The sequence below is a fragment of the Dermacentor silvarum genome, chromosome 7, assembly GCF_013339745.2.
Source record: "Dermacentor silvarum isolate Dsil-2018 chromosome 7, BIME_Dsil_1.4, whole genome shotgun sequence".
NCBI classification, from domain to species: domain Eukaryota; kingdom Metazoa; phylum Arthropoda; class Arachnida; order Ixodida; family Ixodidae; genus Dermacentor; species Dermacentor silvarum.
Window position 1 is genome coordinate 14,731,773 of NC_051160.1, and position 26,700 is coordinate 14,758,472.

At 44.5% G+C, this 26,700-nt stretch overlaps 1 protein-coding gene across 1 annotated transcript; it reads right to left on the reverse strand.

The window, feature by feature from the left end:
* Positions 1-580: 580 nt before the first annotated feature.
* LOC119457574 (protein-cysteine N-palmitoyltransferase HHAT) lies at positions 581-24,790 on the reverse strand. The gene is made up of 11 exons (XM_049670234.1): positions 24,513-24,790; positions 22,187-22,269; positions 19,409-19,491; positions 17,373-17,483; positions 15,224-15,418; positions 10,589-10,704; positions 9,658-9,864; positions 8,639-8,674; positions 7,513-7,714; positions 3,774-3,915; positions 581-1,053 (listed from the first exon to the last, which is right to left on the reverse strand). The coding sequence occupies exons 1-11, from the start codon at positions 24,569-24,571 to the stop codon at positions 929-931; spliced, it is 1,359 nt and encodes a 452-aa protein (XP_049526191.1). The 5' UTR covers positions 24,572-24,790; the 3' UTR covers positions 581-928.
* Between the last annotated feature and the right edge of the window lie 1,910 nt (positions 24,791-26,700).

A 26,700-nucleotide genomic window follows, 5' to 3' on the forward strand; every position in this document is an offset into this window, starting at 1 on the left:
GGGGCGAGGGGGGGGGGGGGGGACTGCCATTCTCCGGTGAACTATTTCGCAATCGCAGAGCATATATATGATCTAGGGTGGCTCCTCTACCATCACATAATTTACATTTGGCTTCAGTGTATAAGTCCGGAAACATTTTTTAATCAACATGAGAATGGTTGCAACGACGCACTGAAGGAGCCAAACCAGCTCGTTTTATATATTTACAGTATTCGTGCAATATTTATAAAAGCTGGCAGGAAAGTAACGAAAATCGATTACTCTTTAGCAATTGCCTTGTTACTTTCGTGAGGCAGTAACTGGTAAGTGTAATCAACTACATTTTTAATTGAAGTAATTGAAATTGTAATCGGTTACATGTTGATCTGTAACGTGTACAAGTCTGATTCGGATGTCGGGCGTGACAAGGCTTCAGCTTCGCGCTCGGCTTCAGAAAGCAGCCTCTTTGACATTGTGCTACCTTCGTAAAGCAGGACTTTCGAACGAGAATTTTTTTTTTGCATGGTGATTTACTGAACAATGGTGCACTTTATTCTTGCTCATAAAGTGAGCGCATCATAGAGAAGAAAAAATCTTAAGCGATCCAGCTTCCGAATGGTTTATTTACATTCTTCTGTTCCCCACCTATGCAGAAGCGCACATTTCTGTCTTTAACCAAGCGGCGAAATGCGCTTAACGTTTCCGTCACTGGCGTGTCTCTTGTAATCAGGCGTGCTTGTGGTACAGATGAAAAGAAAAAAGAAAGAAACGAATTTGGGTACACACGATTCACCTAGAGGTTCTTGCTTCGTCAGTCCTTTCACATCACACGTAAGCTCCTTGAATAATGTCCAAACACGTCAATAAAATTTACATTCTAGTCCGCTGCGTACATGTCCAGCTGCTTCGTCTGCGGAAGTGGTCCGAGGCAGTTTTTAATTCGTGCACCTCAAACGACTCGTGGCTCTGTGACTTTTGCAGCAGCCGACGCTGCCTCCCACTCCATGACGTCCTGTGACGCGTAGGCTCCGAAGTAAAGGGAGACCAGCACCGGAACCAGGGGTACCGGAAATCCTGCAACGAGCGAAATGGAGTCGAATGCTTTTATAACGAATTGCTTGAGGTCTCACAAATAACTTCTTATACAGGTCAGTTCGTTGTATAGGTCGAGCCCCGTTCCACTAACAATCAAACCGGGACAGAATTATTCCTTTGTTAAACAGGCTGTTTCGTTGTAGAGGCGTTCGACTGTACAATGAACAGAGGGACAGGATACTCTACAGGAGTGGGCAGGTATACCGATAGGGTTTCGTGTTATTGGTGTAATCGGGCGTGAAAAAATGTGAACAGCAGGGCAGGAAAGAACATCTTGTAAACAAATGCGACATACGTCTGTGGCATTGCGCAGGACTGAACATCAATTATTTGATCATATGTTAAAATGACCTTGCATTTTCAAAATTTCATCTCCGTGCTCTAATTGTGGTGCGCAACCATATCAGCACACGCAGACGCTTTCCCTCCGAGAAGTGGCCATGTCTTCTGTCAGAACAAAGAAGACGAAAAATGTATCTCTTTCCCGTGCTGTTCTTCGTATTGTTTCGCGTCCTATTACACCAATAACGCGAATGGACCAACTAATGCTGCAAGATGAACAACGAGCTTAGTTGGCTGACATTCATCTTCAGAAGGTATTAAAGCGCAACGAAAATATCAAAGACAGACTTGTTTTGTTCATGTCTTTTCGCTGCGATCTAAAAAAGTTCTGAAGATGTGACTACTTGTTGCTAGGTTCGTTGGCTCAAGGATTCCTGTTGTGGCAACAACAAGAAACTGCTCCGAATAATTACATCTGGGGGACAAACAAAGTTGGGAAAACCCAGCAGACGATAAAATACTTACTTCCGCGTCATTTATTATTCGTTTGTTTTAACCCACGACACAAAGCCCATATATTTGAACTAAAGATCGTAACAGACGGGACACGGTGGGTAGGAGACGTGTGTCCGTTTGCTAACCACCGGGTACCGCCTGTTTATTTGTTTAGTTCAAAGAAGTTGTCTTACAAACTCGCTCGAATTCAGGCCTTCGTACAAAGTCCATAGTAAGGGCGATGAAAATTGAAAATTTTCGATCCTCGTCATAGAATTAAACAAAGTGCCTTCATAGAATCAAGCATTGCAAGTATTCGCGGGCTTCTTTCATGCTTGGAAAAACTCTTTTATGGAGCACGTATTGAGCAACAGAAAGCTCTATCGGGAGTTTTTCATGTTGCTCTACAATTTTCTCGTTGAAACTTTTCATCTAATTATAATAATTGAGAAGTTGATAATTAACTATGACTAATTATCTAATTAGGCGGAATGCAATAAATAATCTGAGTATCTACAAGCGACGGCAAATAACAATACCTTGGTTCTGTCTAGCTACCTGGCATCGGCATATTTTAATGTTTGGCCCAAGTTACGTGAAACAGCCTGTATATCAGTAACGTGGCGTTTTGGGCGTGTTGGTATGACATGATGAGGCTTATATAGTGCACGAAAAGACGAGCGCACATGAAGACGTGGCACACACAGACGCTGGTGTGTACCTGTGTACCAGCGCCTGTGTGTACCACGTCTTTCTGTGTCCTCGTCTTTTCGTGCGCTATAAGCTTCACCAGATTTATCGATGATCGGTTATAACGATCGAATTTTTCGTCCTTCTTAATATCGTTATAAGTGGACTGCACTGTACTATGGATTAGAAAAATATTAATGTGGCCAGCTGATACTCTAATTGTGATCAAGATGAAGAAGTGTGAATAGACCGGGTTATGTAATGCGCAGAGCAGAGAACCAGTGGTATATTGAAGTAAGAGAATATGTGCTACGTAAAGGGAAACACGGTCTATAGAACGGCAGAGGAATAGGTGTGCAAACAAGACAGAAGTTCACAGGAAGATGGAGGCTTGAAGTGATGAGCAGCAGGCGAACAGAGTGTCGCTGAAGCCAACGTTTCGACAAGTAGACTCGTCTTCGTCAGGGCAGAAACAGTCAGTTGCTGTGCTGACGAAAACAAGTGAAGACAAGACAACAGAGAGAGAAGGGATGTATATAAAGCAGGGAAATTTAACCAGAGAGAAGTTCTGGTTGGCTATCCTGCACGGTGGGCAAGGGACAGGACGATAAAAAAAGGGGGAGCGTATTCGGAGAGAAATGGAAAGGGAGTGGAGCACACCACAAACAGAGATGTATTTGTACACTGTACAGGGGTAGCAGGCGGCGTTCTTAAAATCTGAATCGTATAAGTCCGCAAACCTCAGGCACTTCAGTAGCGCAAATTATACATCCTTGCGCGCGGAGTTTCTTTGGGTTCATTGGCTTATATACCGTTTTGATGTGATAGTTCACTTGTGTGTCCTGTCTTCCAGCACTGTCCACATCGCTTGCCTTTTTGAGATCCTGAAGCTAGCGCTGCAGAGCGGGAAGTAACTGGGAATTAGTGTAGGAAGCTTTCCAGTGGGAGTAAGCACACTGACGATGATGACGACGACGATAAGGAAAAGGGAAGCGATATATTGAGCGTGCGTCCATCAGTAAAGAAAAACCAAACCAATGTGCTCAGCTGGCGGCAGGCAATGAGAACGTAATCGTGCGAATGCGCGCAACCCTACTGGACACGTGTCTGTCCGCATCACTACGTCACCTGGTTAGTCTCGAGCGCCCTCTAGCAGGCCTCGCATATTCCCCTTCCAGTACTAGAATAACGCGAGACGTAATGTAGCGTAAGACGGGAAATGTAAGGCTTACCGAGAATGATCCTTCTGAAGAATATGGTGGTGGTCTCCATGTCTACCAAATAAAACATGCAGGCAAATATGGTAAGGAGGTAGTGGGGCGCCCCAAGGATGGCCTTCACAATCCTTGTTCGCTCGGGGTTCAGGTATTTGGCCTGCAGTAAGGCAAGACGTTAGCATGAACAAATAATTCCACATAGTGCACATTTCCTTTGAGCTGATATAGTCTCATTTTGTGCAAATATTGTCATCAATATTATTTTATAAGGGCCCTGCTGAAAACAGCGTGTAAGGCTGAAACGCATGTTTCAGTCAGGAAAACGAAGACTGAGACAAAGACGAAGCTATACTCCCGGACAACGTTCCGTGGCAATGAAGACAAAACTATGGAGGCAGAGCGCACACAAGCAAGAGCGCTCCTGAATACAGTTCCACATTTTCAATCGCGTTAGTTTAACCTCGGGAAGAGAAAACATAAGCATCTTATTTACTAAGACAACGAACACCTAAACTAAGAGCAAACTAAGCAAACTAGGACAATATACACCAGTGAAGGTGAACTTATATTCGTACTTTTCTCTTCCGCGCTTCGGCAAATACGAGAGCGTCGCCCATGGATGATACGCTGAAGACTAGCAAAGCGTTGTCAAACTCTGCTGCACTAATGGGAGCAGTAACACGTGTGCAGTAGTTCCGCCCCTGTAACTTTTCCTTTACTGCCACCGAAAATTGTCAGGAGCATACTACGCAGCACGTGGGCGAGAGAAGGAACGGGAAGTAGCTATCATTCTAACAAGCTTGTTTCCTGTCTGCTAAAGGCTGAGACTAACTAGTGCACTTGCAGACACACGTGTAAGGAGAGAATGACGACTTATCTGCCCTCGTTCGTGTCATCTGTTCGACGATAGTGCCAATGTTCAGTCGCAGTCGGAAAAACCAACCCGGTTTAATCGATAATCTTACTTACTGATGACCGCCATCCCGCTCCATCGCGAGGCTTCTTGCCTCTGGCATGCCCTTAAATTACCTTACTTAACGTATATGTTCACTGCGCTTCAATACACATTCGCACCCATCATAGAGCGCGATGATAAATTCCTCTTGCACTTCATTAAATCTCTCGAGAACACGAACTTACTTTAGTTACCTTACTTTAGTTAGGCAGCAGAACTTACCTAAATTTATCGTTTTGGTTTGAACGCGTTGGACACGTTTCGTTTCAATATTGCATTTTATAGGTACTCTTTTCTGCAGCCCAAAAAAATGGAGCATGACTCAGCACCGCTCCATTAGAATGAGCGCCGGCGTGAAAGACGACTGTCATCCTCCTCACTCGCCACAGGAGCCCTCTCCCGCAGTCGCCACACGGGGGGAGGGAGCGGGGAGAAGAGGAGGGCTGTCCTTCCCTAAGGACCCAGGAACCTTAGTCCTTCCCGAGTTCTCCGCCGTAGCATCGAAAACCTTGATCTCTCTCTCTCTCTGTCTCTCTCTCTTTCTCTCTCTCTCTCTCTCTCTCTCTCTCTCTCTCGAAAACCTTCAGGCGCCGCAAAGCTCTCGCGCGACAGCGCGCACATTTCTAAAAGCTGTAACGGTTGACGTTCGGCGACTGACAAACGCGCACTGCAACTACTATTGCGCGAGAGCACGGGCCCTTTGCATCAGCGGTGTAAGTCCGACCACTACCTCATTGTCACGCGACTTTCACCGTAGCCACTGTTTCTGGTGGTTGCCCCGTCGTCACTGCATCGGCCTCAATGTCGCTAAAGCATTTCACGCCGTTTTTAAAGCACTTTCTCATTGTATACTTGGGGTTACATGTACGGGTGCGACCACTGCTACCGGGAACATGGGAACAGTTGCATAGCTCCGCGGAGCTCAATCAAAGTAATTGGTAAAAAAGCCCGGCGATCGTCGTCTGCTATGGTGAGTCATCTGCCAAGATTTCGTGAGGCGCAGTTGGTGGTGCTCCGCGAAGCGCTGCCACGAGCTCCTGTGTTCACGCTAGCTCTGTCCGCGCCTGTACATCGCACGGGCGTGAGCCTTGAGGTGCCTCTGCAAAAATGTTTGTTTCGCGTTTCCTAGAAACATTTCATGCTCAATAACGAGATAAAATGCATTTCATTCATCGCGTTCAAACATCCACCGCAGATTGAAGACGTTATAACGCTCCTCTCTTCTCATGCCTTCAAATTAACCGATTGACGCCATTGCAAACTATAATCAAAAACTGAACAAATGCTGCGCACTCTCTCGGCTGTTTTCTGTTTGCTCTTTGCGCTGCATATTTTCGGATATAGAAGTGTTAACAGCCCATGGAGGACGGCCGGAACTAAGAGGAAATATCACTGGATAAAATTGAAGCAAGCGAAAGTCCGCTAAACTTATCAAGTCGCTGTAAGCTTTAGCGCCTTCGAACACCGCACTAAGCGACGATAGCAACGTGCGGCAGCCACACACGCACGTTGCAACGAAGACGATGAATGCATAGATGACTTGCTTTGACGTCAACCTATAGGCGCCATGTTGGTGAACCATGCACGGCGAGCAGCTGCGTCCGCTAGCGACTCGCGTGATTCCAACACTCTCCAACGCAACCGTTAGGACAGGGGCCTCTCCTAAGCTTTCCTTCCTCCATGGAAGCAGTTTATCGGCAGCAGTGAATATGATACACTGACGTCATCTTAGACTCAATATTGCAGAACCCTCATGGGGAGAAGCTGCGGCTGTGAGGTCATGTGCAAGCTATCTATACATTACAATAAACAAGCGAAGCTTCTCAAGCATATCGGGAAGAAATATACACGAAGTGGTTGGCAAACCACCCACACAATGGCACATCGATAAATGCCCATACCGTCGGAAACAAGCACACTCGACCGCCTCCACCGGGTGCAGGGTCGCGTGTTGGGCCGACTTTTTCGACGGAGAAAAGAAGTAGCAGTTTCGCACGAAAGACGAAGCGTCGAGTGCGATAGCCAATTAGTAGACAGCTATACGAAGTAAGGATAGCAGTTTTATCGGCCGTATAGAGCTGCAGGTAAGCATTCTCTTACTAACTAAATTAACCAGCATGGTGTCACGCGCGCACAGATAAACATGAACACATCTCGCTCGATGACCGCGGAAATTCGTTCTCAAAACGCTGGAGTGATGAAGCGCGGCTCCAGCAGCGAGCGAATTGACCTTCGTGCTTTCTCTTGCTTCAACGCGAACTAAACGTCGAAAACACAGTGCATACCAAGCTACCGGCATTCGGCGCACTTTGTCCACATCGCAGATCGCTTTCAAGATACGGCGCTCCGGCGGCCGCGCCGTAAGCAGCCGCCGCCGGTGTAGAACGACCCCCCCCCCCCATCTCCCACGCCTCCTCCGCTTGCCTCGCACGCGAAAGAAGATGGCACGCTTCCGCCCCGCCTTCCTCCCTCGCGCGCGCGAGGTTGAGCCGCAATCGTCGGCTGACCCTCGCAAGCTTTCACCCGCGCATACAGCGTACGGCGCGCGGCGACGATGTTATCGTGTTCTGACTTTATACGGAACATCACGGCGACGACGACGGCAGAAATGCGCGCGCTTGGAGTGTCCATAGCAAATGTTATCGCAATAAACAGCGAAGCGGACGGCTTCACGGCGAGTTGACCTGCGAAGGCTGGCTGCGAAAGGTATAAGGCTGAACGTGAAAGGTATAGTTGCTTTCCTTCCTCGATCGAATCGCACTTCCTGCTTACTAATTTCCTCCGCGGTGGCTTACGTACCTCGAAGCTTTTGGCGCAGTCCAGCTTCTTGATTTGAGCCATCGCCACCTCGACCGCTACGCCGGCCATGCTGAGCGATGCCCAGAAGGTGACCGCAGTGGTCATTGAGTGCCAGACCCAGACGCACGTGAAGGCCGCAGCGATGCCCACGAGCCGCCAGTGCACTTTCCTTTCGGTGCCCACTATGGGCAGGTATACGTACCTGCGGGCGAAGCGGGTGTTTATTATAGTTTAGACTTCTAAAATATTTTCTAAAAAGTATATTTTCGTTAATTTCGCGGTAAGGGTGTCAGTAGTACCAAAAAATAAAATAAAGAATAAACTTCCTTTCATTTCTTTTTCTTTCTTTTTTTTATTTTTTTTCTCAAGCCGAAATCTCAGCGGCGGTACGTCAGAGTGACGTCACACATCTGAAGGTACTATTCTCGTACTTCAATTGTTGTGGCGCAGATATTCGCTCACAAGAAGGTGTTTGATAAACTTCGAGTGTCAAATGCCAAAGGAAAATGGGCGGAATTTTTTAACCTAAAATCTTGGGCGGAATGCAGAAGAGAAGGTTCCTGAAACCGCGGTTTGGCTGCTCGTCAAAGAACCCCAGGGGTCAAAATTACACCGGAGCCTTCTAGTGATACGACCTCATCATACCCTGTGCTGCTTTAGGACGGTAAACCACAGCAATCTTATATTTCTTCTTCCTTCACAATTGACGTAACTATTACAATGTGTGTACAGTGTCGCACATGGTCTAAAAACTGCAATGTCTTTTCTACTGTCCTTGGCATGGCGTTGTACAGGGGGTGCTCCATCGGTATTTGACCATGGAACCTCCTTCTCTAGGTAATTTTCCCTCATGTATATGTATATATTTGTTATTGATTGATTGATTGATTGATTGATTGATTGATTGATTGATTGATTGATTGATTGATTGATTGATTGATTGCAATCAAATGAACCTGATAGTACCGGAGTGCCTGTGTCACTGGCATACACTTCGGAATACCATGGCCGCGCTAATACGCCGCAGGCCCTTTAAACGAGGCACTTTCGGGTTGCCGATTGTCACGATGCACAATCCAGCTGCATGATTTAAATCAGCTAGAAGCCACAGTAAACGAAGTCATACTTTTTGATCCACAAGTGCAGGCCATGGTCGAAATACCTGAAAAGAGCGCAAGAAGAACATGTGAGAAAGATACATGCAGAGCATTGGGTACATATGTATACTCTATATATGCACATATAATCTCATCTATAGCTCGCCCCAAGTTCTAAAAAGACTTCGCATGCGAATGAAACTAGCTATAGTAGAGCCTCGTTATAACGAAGTTGAAGGGGGAGCCAGATTTGCATCGTTATATCCATTACTTCATTATATTCATTATTGCCTCTACTGTAGTATGAATCTTTATAACCACTTCAAGGGAAATTTCACTTACTTCGTTATATCCATTATTTTGTTGTATCCTGTTTTGTTATGACGGTGTTTGACATATATGCTGTTAGAAACTTCCTGACTGAGTTGTTAGCGTGTGGTAAGCGTGGAAGGGAGGGAAAGGGGGTGAGGGAGCGGACGGCTTTCGACGCAAAATACAAAACAAATATTTTAACCTTAATTTCTTATTCTTATATATTCAACCTATTACCGCGAAATTAACAATATATATATATATATATATATATATATATATATATATATATATATATATAGTTTCGAAAGAATCATTTATCAGTCTAAACTTATTTAGTCTTTCTTTCTTTAGTGTCTCTTTAAACGTCCACTTATGTAAGCCCAATTAACAAATTGCTCATCGTTCTCGTCATGGCTGCTGATTTACGCTTGCCACTCCTGGAGCTGTTCTTACTACAGCGACGTCTCTGAGCAATGCGCAAAGCCAGCACCTGCACCACTTCGCTACAACGAACCATCAACGTCACGAGAAAGAAAGAAAGAAAGAAAGAAAGAAAGAAAGAAAGAAAGAAAGAAAGAAAGAAAGAAAGAAAGAAAGAAAGAAAGAAAGAAAGAAAGAAAGAAAGAAAGAAAGAAAGAAAGAAAGAAAGAAAGAAAGAAAGAAAGAAAGAAAGAAAGAAAGAAAGAAAGAAAGAAAGAAAGAAAGAAAGAAAGAAAGAAAGATCCGGACCTACCTCCAGAAGTGCGAACACAGGTGCCCCCTAGCGACGCATTTCGGAGGTGCTGGAAGGTTATGGCCTTCGATTCTAGCACAACCGCCAGACACGCCGTACTGTATGAGATACTTGGAGTAGAACATGATGTTGAGGATGGCACCGTATCCCAGCAGGCTCGTGTTGTCCAGCTTCGATACCAGGTGAGGCGCTTGAGTTAACGCGGCGCTGCGCGGCACAACAATACCAGATGCAGGTGAAGACAGGTCATGCAGGGCAAACTGAATAGATGCAGTGCTGAAACGAATCTATTGGGGTGTTCCAGACAACGCTTCTCACAATTCGATAGGCTTGTGCGAGCATCAGGGTTTCTTTTTTTTTTTTTTTTTCTTCTTCGAAGCGAAGCCGCGGGAGCGAATAGCAATGGTGCATTTCGATTAACATGCGCCCATCGGTGCCGCAAGAAGTTCAGCCGCGTACTACGAGTATCATCTTTCAATCGCTGAGCACTGTACGTAGAATATACATGTGCATTGCAATCGTAAGAACGCTGCGCATGCTATAAGTTAGACTCCTGCAGCGATTCCCTTCAATACCTAAAGGCAGATGTTCCAAATAACTGACGTTTGCAGCATCCTGCACCGTTTGGCAAGATAGAGTACTAGCATTTCCCTATTGAGCCGCCCGTTCGGTTAGCTTTAATTTTGCTAGCTGCGCCAACGGGGCTTGTCTAATAATTTAGGGAGAGTTCCGCGAAGTAATCCTTGCGACCTCAGGCAGTTAGCGCAAGCGTTTGGAGCCACCGTTCCTTCCAGAAGACGTGCTGTAGGCCACCTGCCTACTAGGCACGCGCACTCCTCACGTGTAAGAGTTCTAGGCGCGCGAAGCCTCCACGTTTAACTCCCTGTTGCCCAGGTTGTCTGTTTGCCTACGCTGTCCATCATTTCCTTACCTGTAAAAGTAATGGCACATGAGGTCCATCAGCAGAAAGTGAGCACCAGAACGCAGAAGGCCGGCGACGAGCATCGCGATCTCACGAACTGTTAGCGATGGCTTCGGTTTCTCCATCTGCGTGGGGCCGCGACAGAACAGTTCGTGGTAGTCAAAGCTCGTTATAACAAAACGGGATATATCGAAATTATCGTTGTAATGGAGTAAGTGGAATTCCCCTTATGATCCTCACAGAGATTCATATTGCAGTACATGCAACAATGAATATAACGAAGTAATGAATATAACGAAGAAATTTACACGCCCCCTTAAATTTCGTTACAACGAGGCTTTACTGAATCATACATCCTTAGCGATGTGTGTGAATTGCATCAACATTTCAGTTATTTCAGTTGACATATTCGTCTAATTTGTTTAGAACTCGTAGGGCTGCACTTCTGCCATGCCATCAAGCTGTCGAAAACTCAATGCACAGTGAAAATTTTTCATGTTTACCCTACACCTAGAAGAACGGAAAGCGTGATATTCAAGTACGACCTTCTGATACAATATAACATCGCCTGGTTCTTATTGCTATACAGTATGCGAAGCCAACGAATGCGAAGTGCATTAGTGGACCAAACAGTCCCCGCTAGCGCCCCAGTGTTAGGCTATGCAGACCTGCCATAGTTCCGCCTGAGGCTCTTTAGGCCCAATAGAATCGCGTTCACCTATAAGTGGTCGGGTTCGGCTGTCTCACTCTCTTGTTGTTATATGTTATTTTTAAATTGCCCCGTCATAGTTGTTTGATACTGTAGTGGTACCAGATGGGCAGACCTTTTTCTAACATATAGATGCCCAAAACCAGTCTTATGTTTGAGCCCGACTGCTCATTCGACCTGCACTCGTTCACAAAAAATACCTACTTACGTCAATCCTGACCGGCCAAACATTACTTGGGAACTCTGCAGTGTAAACGTCTACAGGGAACCTCGTTACAACGAAACGGAAGATAACGAAGTACGTGAAATTCCCCTTCAAATCCCCATAGAGATCCACAGTGCAATACGTGCACTATGAATCCTTCTTCAACTTCGTTATAACTAAGTTTTGCGGTGTTTCCTCGATCAAACTGCTCGGTTCGCAGCTGTAAGAGTAAAAAAAAAAAGGTACCTCACCGATGCAGCGAAGTCACTGTAGTTCTGCACGGGCCCAAGGAAAGCGGAGGCAAGTACACCGCGTACGCCAGCGTCTTGCAGTAGTCGGTCCAAGCAGTTACGCCCTCTCTTGGCAGTGGATCCATCTGCAGGCCGCCGAAGGGTGTCCATGCAGAAGCTAAAGCAGCGAAGCACCGTCCAATAGAAGGCCACAGGCGGTGACGTAGTAGGCATGTTTGCCGTTCGTGTCGTACACAATCTGAAGACGGCCAGAGGGAAGCGTGGTGATCTATATCATCATAGTCATCTTTAGTTGAAATGAATCCTGTAGGGCACAAATTACCTCCCCGTTCTTATGCCTACCTCGCCCTGCATCTTACTTCTCAAGGTTTCATAATCACGTCATTTCTACTGTCGGCTCTTGATGCACTTCCCTTGCGACATCAGAGTCATCTGCTAAATTTTGATGGAGGACCGGGAGAAATGTATACAAGTCGCGCCCGGCTATAGCCTCCAGATCCATGCCGTCCTCTAAATGCAACTTTAAACTTCTTGCGGAACTCAAGCGGCTTACGTGATTAACTGTTAAAGCCGGTTCGCGTGTGGTTACACAAAATACCGGACCCCTCTTCGGACAAAAAGGCATTGGAGCTGCGCCTGTCTTTAAATTAAGCAATTCAGTAAGGTGGAAACTTGCATCTTGAATTCGGCTGCTTGGAGCTGAATGACCAATTTTCGTATCAGGTATTTCCCAGAGCCCAAATTCTGCACTGGCAATGTCTCTTGACTCCAGAATGTGGCTAATCTGCACGTTTTGCCTTCAAGCTTGAAAAATAACTCAGATAAACGCAAAAAAAATATTTCTGGGGTTTCACGTGCCAAACCCACAATCTGATTATGGGGCAGGTCCTGGTGGCGACTCAGGATTAATTTTGACCACCTGGGGTTATTTAACGTGCACCCAATGCACGGTACACGGGCGTTTTTGCATTTCGCTCGACCCTATCGAAATGCGGCCGCGACTGGGGCCGAGATTTGATCCCGCGACCTCGTGCTTAGCAGCCCAATGCCAAAGCCACTAAGCGACCACGGTGGGTAGATAAACGCCGCAAGACGTGAAAAAAAAAAAGAAACACGTGCTAGATGTATAGTTGACAGGTGAGGAAGACACTGAATCAAGAGCCAATTGGATCAAGCAAAAATGTGCTAAAAGTTTTCCCATGACTGAATAATTCGATGAATGAACGAATATTGATTGATGATTTATTTATTTATTTATTTATTTGTTTGTTTATTTATTGATTGATTGATTGATTGATTGATTGATTGATTGATTGATTGATTGATTGATTGATTGATTGATTGATTGATTACATGCTGGCCTGGTTGGGTCATAGATATAAATTCTAGCTCGTGGTTTAAAGTGCGCACGATATGCATAGAAATAATCGCGTGCATATTATGTGTTCGGCCTTCTTTGTGCAGCGGTCGACATCACAAGACACAGCACCGGGCGAAGTCAAGCGTAACATATTAGAGGTAATTGCCGATTCCTAACTTGGTTCAAGAAATTTGAATATTTCCTAGTTCTCTTTGCCGTTATCCTGAGTTTCGGTTCAACTTCTGCTTTGTGGCATCTACCTTTTATTCAGATTTATTTACAAGGCTTGCCTGACCCTGACAAGATGGTGTTGGGATGGAAGCAATAACCATTCCTATGGCCACCGAAGAGCGCAGTGATATAACGGTCGTCCTTATAGACTCCTTTAACCAGTGTCGAACGGTGAGAAACACTTCATGGTTCGGCTGTATCGCATAACCACAGCCGAAAAATATGTGGGGGAGCTCAGTAAAACCCAAGGTCACACTGTCCCCGATTTTCCACTCTATATCACTTCGTCTCTGTTTCCGTAGCCACCATTTATCTTTGTTATTATATATCAATCAAGACGAAACATTCAAGGGGCATCTAGTTATCCCCACGTGTATGAATGCGATAGCATGGCGACAACCGAACGATGCCTATGCTCTTTCAGCACAGCTCTTTCAGATGCCATGCTCTTTCAGGCGACTATGCCTATGATCGTCATTGTAGAGCGGAACATTCCTAGTGGCACATACTTAGCTACCCAAGTTGGCGTCAAATACGCTCGTTGAAGAGCGACACCAACCACTGGCACATTCCCAGTACACAAGTTGGCACGAAAGATGTTCAATGAAGACCATCGCAGACCAAATGGAACATACCCAGTGTTCCAAGTCGGCGTCAAAGAGGTCGTGAGTTCGAGTCCCTTAATTACCTCGACCTTAATTACCTCTGCCTTAATTAACTTCGCTTTAATTCATACCAAAGGTCGTGGGTTCGACACCCGCCAAAGGTTGAGGGTTCGTAGCCTTTTCGAACATCGTGGTCGCGCCGACAACTCCGCCCGATTTTCCGCCTCATGGGCCACATTATGCTTACGCATTAATAAATAGTACGCCCCACTTGTGAGACTATAATAATAATAGCAATACTTTAACGCATAAGATTGGCTGAACACGATGCTACTAATCAATGAAGTGACTGCTGCGTTATAGCAACCGATGTGCCAAAGTCGTCAGCAATAGCAATACCTTGCCACAATGAAACGTCATCATAACAAAATGTCATATAATGAAGTTATGACTATAACGAAGTGAAATTACCGTTGAGATCCTCATATAAATTCTTAGCGCAGCACATCCAAAAACAACATCATGAAGTCACTCCTGTAACGAAGTCATTCTGGCTCCCCTTTAAACTTTGTTTTAAGGAGGTTTTACTGTTTCTTGCGAACATTTTATCCTCGGGTGCTAACGTTGGCTGCTCATTAAAAGGTTCGTCATCTATCAAGCTCTACTGATTCAAGAGGCCTCTTGACTACATTCTTTCTGTACAAGGACATGCACAGATTAGACGTTAACCAGGGCTCAAAAAAAAAAAAAACGTGATATTTGCCGTTGTTAACTTGTAGAATTCGTGCTGTAACAGGGGGTGACGACTTCACCGCAGGTATAAGACGGCCTAAACGGCACGTTAAATTTGATTCAATATTGTGTTTCTTGTACTTATCTACAGCTCCAGATATAGCGTTAGAGACGCAGCTTCAAACGGATAGAGGAGTTGTCGCGTTCTACTACCGATGGCTACATCATTTTACTTGGTTACTAAATAAGGTAACAGATAAAGATATATAATTTCTTGCAATATATTTGCAATAGACCATTTTTAAATAAAACACGAATATTACAGTATTACACACACACGAATGAGAAACTCAAACACACATGGGGTCAATATTTCTCGCATAAGGTCTCGCCAGAAGTATCGCTTGCTCTTTAAACAGACCCAGACGGTTCTCCTCAACCTCTTGTTTCCAGAACCGTTTCGAGAGACCCTTGGAATCTCTCGATTACCGCATGTTGACGGTGGCCCACTTCGGTGTTACACCGGCCTGACCAGAGACCGGTTTACTCACCAGGAAAAAGTCGAGCCGGAACAAGTCGTAGTGTGCCACCATGACTATGGCCACCACGTAGCACAGCACGGGAACACCGATCCAGGACAGCGCGAAGAACACTCCGTGCTCGAAGACGAAGAACGCGGCGCTGTGCCAGCCAAACTTGAGCGACACGAAGATCAGCGAGTAGGCCACGTGGTACCCGGGCACCAGCTGCGCATTGCGTGCAACGTGGGCGTAAGCTTCGTAGACTAGTGGCGCGAGAATCGTGGCTCGGACCAATCGTCTCAGTGAATGCTCATCACGTCAAGAACTTCATCTGTGCGCGATGTGCACCCTACAGCTGCCTCGCTTAAAATGACGTTCCATGCCTGTGGGCTCGGAAGGAGTGTACGTGCATCGTAAGATGTAACAGGAGAAGGGGATACTATGGATAGCTATGGATAGCTAGGATAGCTATGGGCGTACCTAGCCTTGCTAATCCATGTCGGCATTTGCCTCGCCCGAACGTCTCCTTCTAAAGTGCGGCGACAAACATGTCATATAGTCAATTACAGTGGGATCAAAGTCTGCATAAGCCTACCAGTACAGGTCAACGCGTTTATAAGGTGCAGAAGTAGAATCCTGCACTGATCCACCATGTTCACCCAGTACCAAATGAGAATATCTACTATACCAAGCGATTGGTAGCATTCAGCCCATTACTCGCTAGATGTCACCTTTCGCCAAATAAATAGACATATTTAAAAAACACTTCAGCAGACGGCGAAACACTCCTCTCCTGATAATCCAGTGTCCCCGCGGAAAGATTAAAGTCCTCGCATGGTAGCGCACGTAATCATGCACTCTCTGTATCAGTCCATCGAAATCGGCTCTTCCACGAATTCTGGGCATTTTAACCAGTACTGTTTTATATCGCCTTCTCCCCCTCCTTCTGTTCATGTCATCTCAAACACCTCGTCTGAAGTAGCAAGCCATGCATGTAGCAGGTCTGACATCTTTAGCATCCAATAAACTCTTTCTCTCACATATATCACCATGAGCGTGGCAGAACGAAGTTCAACGAACATATTGGTGAGGACGATGGAAGGCTCTGGAACAAGCGTTGTACATTAATTCGTATAGCAGTGTGATCTTGGGGCGATCTGGCAAACAATTCGTAGTAAATTGGCAAAAGCGCGCTGTGAACACCGCAGAACCAGCTGAACCTAAACGGTAAAAAAAACAAAGTATATTGTTTTTGCTCCTATTAACAAGCCAGTTAAGCTTGCATCTTCTTTAATATTTCAATTGCAACCACTTGAAAGGGTTTCCCAGTGCAAATTTTTGGGTGTACTCTTCCATGAAAATCTAGGGTGGACGCATATCGCGCAAGTTGTATTAAATGTAGCATAGCACAATTAATCGGTATGCTGAATAAGTATCGCATGCTGTTGCCTTTAAAACTTAAGCGTCAGCTGTACTTTTCTGCTGTTCATTCTAGACTCCACTATTGTCTTTTATCTGGGGCGTCACTTGTAAAGCTAACAAGGAAACTTTATTACGAATGCAGAGAAAGTGTGTTCGAATATTCATAGCCTATCAATCGATGTATGAACAAATCTCTGAGTACTTTCACCAGGGCAGTATTTTGAATGTCAGCAGTCTATATATGAACAAAAGTCATACGAAAAAAACATTTTTAGAATTCATAAGTAATCGTGAGAACTCTTTTTCTTTTACACCAATGCCACAACTAATTACACCTTAAGAGCTCGGAACTTTATTAAGGTAAAAACCAGAACAAACTACGGCAATCAGTTATTGCAGTGGCAGATTCCTAATTTACTTAACGATGAGCATGCTTCATGTGATATTGTTATGAACCATGCACCTATCCTGCGGACGAAATAGAAGTGGCATTCCATGCAACATTGTTCAATTATTTCAATATTCAGAAAGAAATCGAAACTGTATTTTCTCGACAACTAACTTCTCTTTTCTGCACATGGGCGTGACCCCCATTCCGATGCGGAACGCGTAGGCCTGATTTGTCAATGGCAATGGTTTGATGGCAATGAATGGCACGGCTCTGCGCAGGCGTAGACTTCGCTGCGAGGCACTTTGGTTGAAAGGGGGAAAGAAAAATAAAGTCAAGCCGTCTTCTTGGGTAAGTCACAGTACTCACCGATGGCACCACGTGGGCAAGTGCCCGACCGATGACGGAGTGCAGCAGAAGCCAGGGCCAGGTCGTCACGAGGAAGAGCCTTCCCTCTCTCCACTCCCGGTCCGTGAGGTCCTGCAGCGGCGGTACAAAAAAAAATAGTGTTTGCCTAAGCTCGTTGGTTGAACATACCGAGAAAGGTTTCCTGCAGGAAGCGCTGACATGGACGGAAGCGAAGACAGTGTCGTCTTCCCTTTTGTTCATCCTTCTGTTCATCCTTCTTCACTACCCTTCTGTTCATCCAGCGGTGTGTCGTCTTCCCTTCTGCCCATGCCAGCGCTTCCTGCTAGAAACCGTGCCTACACGCGCGCAAAGCCTCTAGTGTACGCGCTTTAGTTCGTAGTGGGACTTAACAGCCCGAAACTGCACAGCAGGTTTACGAGGGACGCTGTAGTGGAGCGTTCCCGATTAATTTTGACCGCCTGGGGTTCTGGTTAAAACCCTTTCCGGGCCAATGATTCCTGTGGTAATCATAATGTGTTGCAGCAAGTGTCCGACATCGAGGAATATGAGCAACAGAACTATTCTGAGAAATGCGAGTGTCAGCAGGGCTAATTACGTAATTTGTTCACTTAACGTCCCAAATAAATGTGGTTCCCTCTGATATTTCACAATTTCTCATGCGTCGCGTCACGCTGATGTTAAGCCTGTGTGCTATATACCTGAGGCATGCTGCCTAATGCATATATCACCTGCCTCGGGCGGCATGAAAATGGTCTTCAAATAATGTGTAGCGACATTTCACGCCATTTTTGTGAATTAGCAAGGCCGAAGACCGTGAATAGAGGGTTAGTAAGCCAGGAAAGGGCGCGAAATGAAAAGAACGGTGGCGACGCCGTCTTGACTTTCCCGCACCAGCCGGACGTGACGTCATGGATTTCTAGCGGCTGGTCTGCGTGAGCCTAGTTAAACTTTTTTATCGGCAAACATGGCCTACATGTTATTCCAAAAAAGCCGAAGGCTTAATTTTGCAAGTTTCGAGAACGTTTGCTGTGCCACAACGGCCAACTTGGAAAAAAAAAAGCTTTTAATCCATTATGACGTCACGTTGACGTACTAGCGCTTGGGTTTCGGCGCGAAATACAAAAATGGAACTCGGACCTTCATTCTCTCTTCTAATAATCGACCTGTTACCGCGAAATTAATGGAAATATACTCTTGAAAGAATACTCTCAGTTCTAACTGATATGTTTCTAGTTAGTCGCGTTCCCTTTAACGTGCACCCACTTGTATAAAAAACAAATGGCCGCACATGGGATACGAACCCACGTCTTCGCATTACGCGTACAATGCTCTTGCCAATTCAGCTAGCGCGCCACCGTTATACAGGGTGTTTCAGCGAACAATTTCAAAATTTCAAAAATTCTTAAAGGTTGCCTGTGGCAGGTAGCACAATTCTAGTTCATGAGCTGGTCTACTCGAAGAGGCGGACATTACTTCCACAAGAAATTGAAATGCATAATGAAATAATTAACAAAAATGCACTAAATAAGTGTTTAACTAATTACCTGACCGTCATCATCATCGTCATTACACACCCAGTAGTCCCCTTGTCACATAACCACCTTAATACACCTTAATACGGGATCGTCCCACCGGATGAGCCTATAAACAAACATACCCGATACAGGAAAGTGTTGGCAACCCACCAAGGAAGACATCGTCGTCAAAAAGCCACACAGTGTTTGGTGAGCTCCCTCCCGTGACGCGAGATGGACCACGTGACCATGAGAGCGCCTCGGCGCCGTCGGCCGGCAGCCCGTGGTCGTGGCAGCAGCTCAAGAGCCGTGCCTCGAAAGCACCGCACAGCAGCATGTTTATTCTCAGGGCACGGGGCCGTCTCGTTAGTACTTAAAAGGTTTCTAGTCGGGTTGCGATAAACTTCAGGCTTCCAAGGCTCAACGTCAAACATACTGGAGTGATGATCACCCAGAAGAGTTCCCCCTCTATCCCTCTTCCCTCAATTGTTTTGTTCTGGAAACCATGGAAGGCCGCCTTACCCAGTATCTCGTGACGCCGTAGTACGAGCTACGACTGAGCGGGCCACCTTCGAAATAAATCAGCTTCTGCGGGAGGCTCGTGTCTGGAAGAGCAACGAAAAAAGAGAGTGAGAGGGAGGGAATGCGCGCCAGTGCTTTCATGAGTATGTACATACGCAGCATCCATATTTGCCCATAAACGCGACCGCCAGGAACAACTCGGCTGCGATTTCAATACGTACTTGTTAAAGTTTTAAAAAAAGAACACTGGATATGTTATTCTGATGTGATACAAGGAATGAAGAATTTCTCTTTTTTCTTTTTTTTTTTTTTTTGCTTTAAGTTGTTTAGGGCCTTAAGAAAAGAACGAACAGAAAAAAATTCCTTGTCTTTGTTTCTTTATATCATTTTAGAACCACTCTGCAGCAAGAAACAAGGCTTTTAAAAAAAAAAAGACCAATTAGTCTCTTTCTCAGTACATTGTGCTGCGACCTACATTGTGCGCACAAATACCAATAGACCCTCATTTGAAATTTCAGTTGAATATAAACCTTTCAAGAAGTACCTAGACACTAATTCACCGACTGCGCCGGCTGAGCAACGTACGCAGAACAAATATACTGCATAAAACAAGCGTGAGCTCAGGCTTGCTCGTACACGTCGCAACGACGATGAGGAAGTTCGTAATTTACTCCTCGATTGCCTAAAAAACGCTACGCGTATAGACGATACACCCACAATATTTCTCCGCTCTTGCACATCGCAAACAGCACAGCGAAAAGCATTAAACTCAATTGAAGAATTCTTCGAACAAAGGGGAGCATTAAACGTGTACCATAGGTGCCGCATATAGGGTACAGTTATGTAAGTGCTACCCACTTCCTTTATGTGTATTGTTATGTACTATCGGCCAGAAAAGTTAACGGACCAAGGGATCTCACAAAAAGCTGAATATTTCCGCAGTGTTTAGCATCACCTGACTATCACTCACACGGTCTTGGTCACGACACATAGCACAGTAGTATAATAAGGGTCGCGAAAGGATCAAAGTCCTGAGTCCTACGTCCTGAGTGAGGAACCGTCTGCGGAATTTCTCGAATAAATTCCACAGCACAAAAACACAAAGCAATGCATGATATAAGTACGGTGCGTGGTGCGATCACACGACCCTGCACTCTCCGCTCACTAAATTCCTGTCAAACTTTTCGGGTAACTACTGCACGATATACAGCGTATATAACGTTCTGTGCTTGTTGTTGTTGTTGTTGTTTTGTTGTTGTTGTTGTTGTTGTTGTTGTTGTTGTTGTTGTTGTTGTTGTTGTTGTTGTTGTTGTTGTTGTTGTTGTTGTTGTTGTTGTTGTTGTTGTTGTTGTTGTTGTTGTTGTTGTTGTTGTTGTTGTTGTTGTTGTCGTCGTCGTCGTCGTCGTCGTCGTCGTCGTCGTCGTCGTCGTCGTCGTCGTCGTCGTCGTCGTCGTCGTGTCTACCTTTTGTTTACAGCGATTCGTTATTATATTGTGATGTTTAAGTAATATTTTGTATTTCCACGGCTGACTTAATATGTATTCTGTAATGGACAATGAACTAGCCAACTATGCTATTGGTCTAGACTATCTCCATATACTGACGGTTTCTGGGAAGACTGCCAACATTTATTTTTACATCACCTGCTGCATGTTAGCACAATTAAGAGTGCTTGAGCTGGTTTCCTCAAAGAGGCGGACATTATTTGCTCGACTAAATCTAAATGTATACTTGGCTAATTAATAAAATTCACACATTAAATTTTAACTAATTATCTTACTGGCACATATTGCAATTTAAAAATGGTAACCAGTGAGACTGCAAGGCATATCTATTTGGAAAGAATTATGTGGATGACACAATTTTCGAGATATGTGCCATCAAACTTGCGCCAGAAATACGCTGTAGTTTCACTTACTTCTTTAACAAAACGTCCGTTTCATGCACGGAAACATAAAAGGGACTCAACCTCTAATGTATTTTTTCGCAAAGATCGGGAATTAATATTTCGAAACTGGTGTCATCTGAGAACTCCCCGGCTACAATTTGTAAATTGCAATATTTACTGTAAGTTAATTGCTTAAAAACAGAATTAGTGAATCTTAGTAATTAGTTAATTACGCATTTCAATTTTTTTGCAAATATTGTCTGCCTCTTTCAGTAATCCAGATCAAGAACTAGAATTGTGCAATCTACCACAGGTGATCTTCAAATGTTTTGCAGAAATACCCAGTATATTACTTTCGCGATATGCGTCAATAAAGCTGTCTTGAACTGAACTGAGCTAGATTTTGAGGCCCTTGAGTCGGATCGTTTCAAGATGCCGACATGACAAATTTCAAGACATTCTTTATCGACGATCGCCCCGACCTCTCCGCGCTAATGACACACACCGGTGGCTTTTAGTCAGATGTACAAGCATTTGTTGCCAAGTGCATGGCGTTCGACTAACAGGTGGTATGCGGTGTTTGAAGATATAGTTTCTGAAAACGTGTGCGGCGACTTATTATAACATGTTATGTCCATTGGCCACTCCTTCTTGTGCGTGTGAATTTTCCACCAGCCGGTTATTTCCTGCAACCACCTGTCGTGTTTTTTTTTTTTTTTATGTCCATTGAATGTCACTTGCATCATCGCAAACGCCAAGTGTCACTCTAATTCACGTTTATGAATTCTGTGTGTTGGCAGTCACGCGGCAGCTACAACAAAATAATCACCGTAACACTGACAAGTTATGTGACCGAGACTCTTGCGTCAACTTGGAAATCTTGAACTTACTGACTTCGCTGGCGGCGAAATGGCCCATCGCGTAGGCAACCATGGCAATCCAGACGAACCAGTGCAAACAGCGGGTCGCACGCCTGTAAGGTGAAATGTGGTTAAGTTTACTATCGCTGCCCAAAGATTTGAGCTCAGAGTAACACTGCTCAATACATCCAACGCACATAAGAAAGTCGTACTTTTTTATAAAATGCTCGCTTTGCTTACGTGCGTCGCATTTACAGGACAGTAATGCTCCGAATTCTGCCGCTTTTATCGTTGTTATTATTATTATTATTTTGTGGCTGCGTCATGTTGTCGCAGATTTAAAAGAACAACAGTGAAAAAACTAGTTTATTGTGTACGCACTTGGGGAGTGTCCGGAAGTGTAAAAGTATAACACTACTGCACAATTTGCGACTGGAGTTTGCTGGTCTCTTTCAACTGACAGCGTCTTTTACCGACCACACCTCTCGCATGGTCCTGATGATCAGAAGACATGCTGTAACTTCTGATTGGGCGATATGCCGCCTTGTTCACTTCTGATTAGACAAGACGCATGTTGTCACAGAATGCGCGATGCATTACCGACGTTCTTCTAATGGCGGCGCGATGATGCGCTTTCCATACTTCATCTCCGAAGCATAGCCCCGATAGCTGCAGATGGACCCACTCACCACTCATGAACTTTTGCTCTGCTAATGTGAATGTGGATCCCATTCGCAGTGGGAATCGGTTTAAGAAGAAGGCTGTTCTCGTTTAGCGTCAATTTGCAAGTATAGAGCTGTCGACTATGGTGGAAACATTTTCACCGGGCAGCGAACGCCTCGCTCAACCTAAACTTAATTGGGGCGCTCGAAAATGCGAATCACACTACGTGAAGAAGAAAGAATTGCGACAATTAAATGACCACGACTGGTATGACGATGATGGTTTTGGGTGACATCACCTTCGATCGTCCTCATGACATCACTCCGTCAACGTCTCACACTGACCATTCCCGTGAACTGCTGTTTGCGTCTCGGCTTAGATGGTGAACGGTGTATAATGCATAAACATAAACATTGCATTCGCATGAAAGTTGTGACCAATACGGTGCATAAACATAAACATTACTTGCGATTACATGTTGCACAGATGACAATAAAGACAATTGTGCGCATCACCTTTTAGCTTTTGTAGCATTTATGTAACCGTTCCACGAAAGCGTAGATTCACGAATATTTCGACATATGCGTTGAATCTGCGTAACTTTTATTATAGAAAATATGTAAAGATGGCCGATTCAAGGTTCTGACCTGTTACTCAGCGTCGGGGAAGGAGAGTAAAAGAGAGAGAAAGAGAGAGAGATAGGAACGGGTTGATGATGATTACGAAAATAGTTTTATGAATGAGCTGGAGCAGCAAGGACTCATCAAAGTCCCAAATAAGGATCCCTCTTTTGCAAGAATTTGATGAGAGCCTTTAGACCATCACGCCGACGACAAGGGTCCAGGAAAGGTCCCAATAGAACCTTTGCAGACTGATGCACACCATAGAGTTTGTGGAGAATTGGCAGTATGCACATGCAGAGTATTGCCAAATGCACAAGGAATGTCTTCGTAAAATATCCAACTACGTTCAACTTGGTGCACGAGGAAATGCACAAAATAATGTCTCCAAGAACGAAGTTGGTCATTTTTCGTATCGTCATCAAGCATAACATAGTAAGGTCAAAGACTGAGCTAGTTCATTCTGCATGATTCACTGTGTAACAACACTACACTGGACGAGGACATTAATCGAAGAGCAGACAAGAACAAGCGCTGTCCTTGTCTGTTATTGTCCTTGCCAAGAATGCTGCCAGACATGCTGCTGCCCTTGCCAAATATGACGTTACACATCCGTAGCTTATTTGTTCCGCTGCGTTTTCTTAGTCCGATTTTTTTTCTATCAGATAGGACAAGCAAAGTATGTACATTCAACGACAAAAGTTTACGGACCACAGGATTTCAGAAAACGTTCAATTCCCGAGCAGCCTGTAGCAGTAGCCAGTAAAACTGTATACGAAAATTTTGTTAACATATTCTAGTCGAGGCCCGAAATGCAAATACCAGGCTGTGTTGAGAGGCTGCGGAGATATTCAGCTTTTTCTCAGATTTCATGATCCGTAATATTTTGGGCTGACTGTACTTCCCTACGGCAAAGCTTAGGAAATTAAACGGGATGCCGGATTTGTTGTTAAATTCAGAACAAAATGCTAAACATGATGAAATTAGGCACAGCACTGATTTCTAGTAAAATGATCGTGCGAAAAAGACGTGTAGCAGTGCAAACGCGCTTTCGCTAAACGTGGTCACTTAACCTTTGCATTGGAGAGAGTTCCCGGCGTCCAGAGTTCATCGCGCACTGTTCCTCGGCCATCGCTCAAGTGTTCTGACACGAAGAAGCACTCAAGAAATCTGGCAAGTCACCGACTTATTGAGTCTACTTCCTCGAGGAAACGGATCCCTTGGCGAGCTTTCGAGCAGCACGGCCCAAAGCTCTGCGAAAGCGTTGAGAAGCTTAATTGTGTCAGAGAACTGTGCAGCTGTTAGCACGGCAGTCATTTCAAGAGAATTTTTCTAATATGCTGAGTGAGGCCTGTTATTGTGTTCTGGCTTGACGCGTCATCAAACTCTTGAAACTACGACCGCCAGCTGTCCACGTCCGTAAAGGTTAAAATGCGATAGAAAATGTCTACGAAGACGCAAAAAATGACACGCGGGGGTAGATCGACGGTGCAGGCATTTTGGAACCTCGGCGAGCCTTCTGTGGATAGATGCATATGGTTCCTTGATTGCAGAAAATAGTAATTTTAACAAAAACGCAAGGGGTAGTACAATTTACAAACGTATGAATGTTTCTGAATGTTTCTTGAGAAAGCGATGCGCCATCTTTCTGCAAGGCGTAGCAAGCAGAAGCCATCCCGTCGAATAGTTGTCGAACGTGACGTCAGCACATTTACTCCAACACTACAGTGTCTGGGAATGACGACCCGAGAAGGTCGCGTGAGTGTAAGAAGCATTCTTCCAGTGTTGGAAAAGCAGCTACAACATTTTTTTTTTTTTCTGCTGGCTGAATATTCCTCTGCCTGACTTTGGACTCGGCGCAGTTTGTCTAACTCAATGGGAGGCGTACCCTGTCGCTATTAACAGCAGACCAGTAGCTGCGAAGAAATCACAAAAATATTTACGTGCGTCCTCGGGCGTATGCTTTCTACGATTGAGGAGGAAATAGTTCCGGTCTAGAAGTGCTGCGACTCAGGCTTATAGTTCGTTGTACATTGCACATGTTCAATAAATTAGCTGTTTTGTAATGCAAAACTTGAAACAAGACACTGAATGGAACGCGAAATAACGGTATATTTCGAAGATAGGACTGCAAAACGAATTACTCAAAAGAAACAATGTCAAATATGCACTGTCTACACTTTTGAACCAACGCAATAGAACTGGAATCTGATATTTCAAGAACTACACCACGAAACCTTAGAATTTAATTTTCTCTATGTAAATAAATCAATTTCATTTGAGTAATAAAGAATCGCCGCGTTACTTTTGCTTCGTTCGATTCGCGTGAGTTTTGTTGTGAATCTACGCATTTTGTTTCGATTTTTTCTTTAGTTTTCTTACCATATGGTTGATGTCTTTCAACATTTAGTAGAGTGTCTCGCGTTTGCTACTATCGCCGATTCCATTGTACTGAGGGGACTATGGGGTCCTGTCAAGCTGCTCTTAGCGGCAGCGTTTACTCACGGCCTCTTTCATCTTTTTGATGGAAATAAAATTGGACTGTGTTGTACTGTATATTGTATTGTATTGTACTGTATTGTATTGTATCGTATTGCACACATTTATGTGCGAATTGCAGGCACACGCAAAACAGTGCAGTCAAGCATCTACAAGGGTTTCTGGCTACCTAGGTTATGAATAATAATGATCATTCCATCAATCAGTCAATCTTTATTTTGTGTGCCCAGGAATAACCGGAGGTCTAAATACTGGCGCACAAAGAAACAAACAAAAGGTAAAAAGATAAAGCATTGACGACCAATGTTATGGTATAAAGTAGAGTAAAAAAAAGAACAAAAAGAACACGATAAACAGGTACATAATGAGCAACAATCCAGCAATAACACAAAATTTACGGACAGAGTACAGACATACACAACAGCTCACACAATGAATAACAGAGCTTGAACACCAGAGGTAATCTAGCAACATGATAGCAACACAGATATTGCAGGCTCGTAATGACTAACTTATTTCTTAAGGTACTTTTAGTGGTTGCAGAAAAGAAACTATTGTTAGGGAACTGAGTAGATGTTGCTGGGATATATACAAGCCTAATAGCTTTACGAAATCTCGTTTTACAATACAGCACAACAAAGTGATGTTTTTTTTTTTTTTTTTTCGTAAACCTCGGAGCTCAACATAATCGCGTTTAATTGCAGGGTTACAGAAGTGCTGCAGAACAATAGTGAACCGTGAACAATAGTAAATTAACAGTGA

What these genes read in the sequence shown, in the direction of transcription:
- LOC119457574 (XM_049670234.1), bottom strand. Translation starts at nt 24,571, where the DNA reads ATGGCCGAGGAACAGTGCGCGATGAACTCTGGACGCCGGGAACTCTCT. An exon ending in GAACTCTCTCCAATGCAAAG is followed by an intron (nt 22,270 to 24,512) that starts GTTAAGTGACCA and finishes TTCACCTTACAG; the next exon opens with GCGTGCGACCCGCTGTTTGC. An exon ending in ATGTGCCATTACTTTTACAG is followed by an intron (nt 9,865 to 10,588) that starts GTAAGGAAATGA and finishes TGTGCCGCGCAG; the next exon opens with CGCCGCGTTAACTCAAGCGC.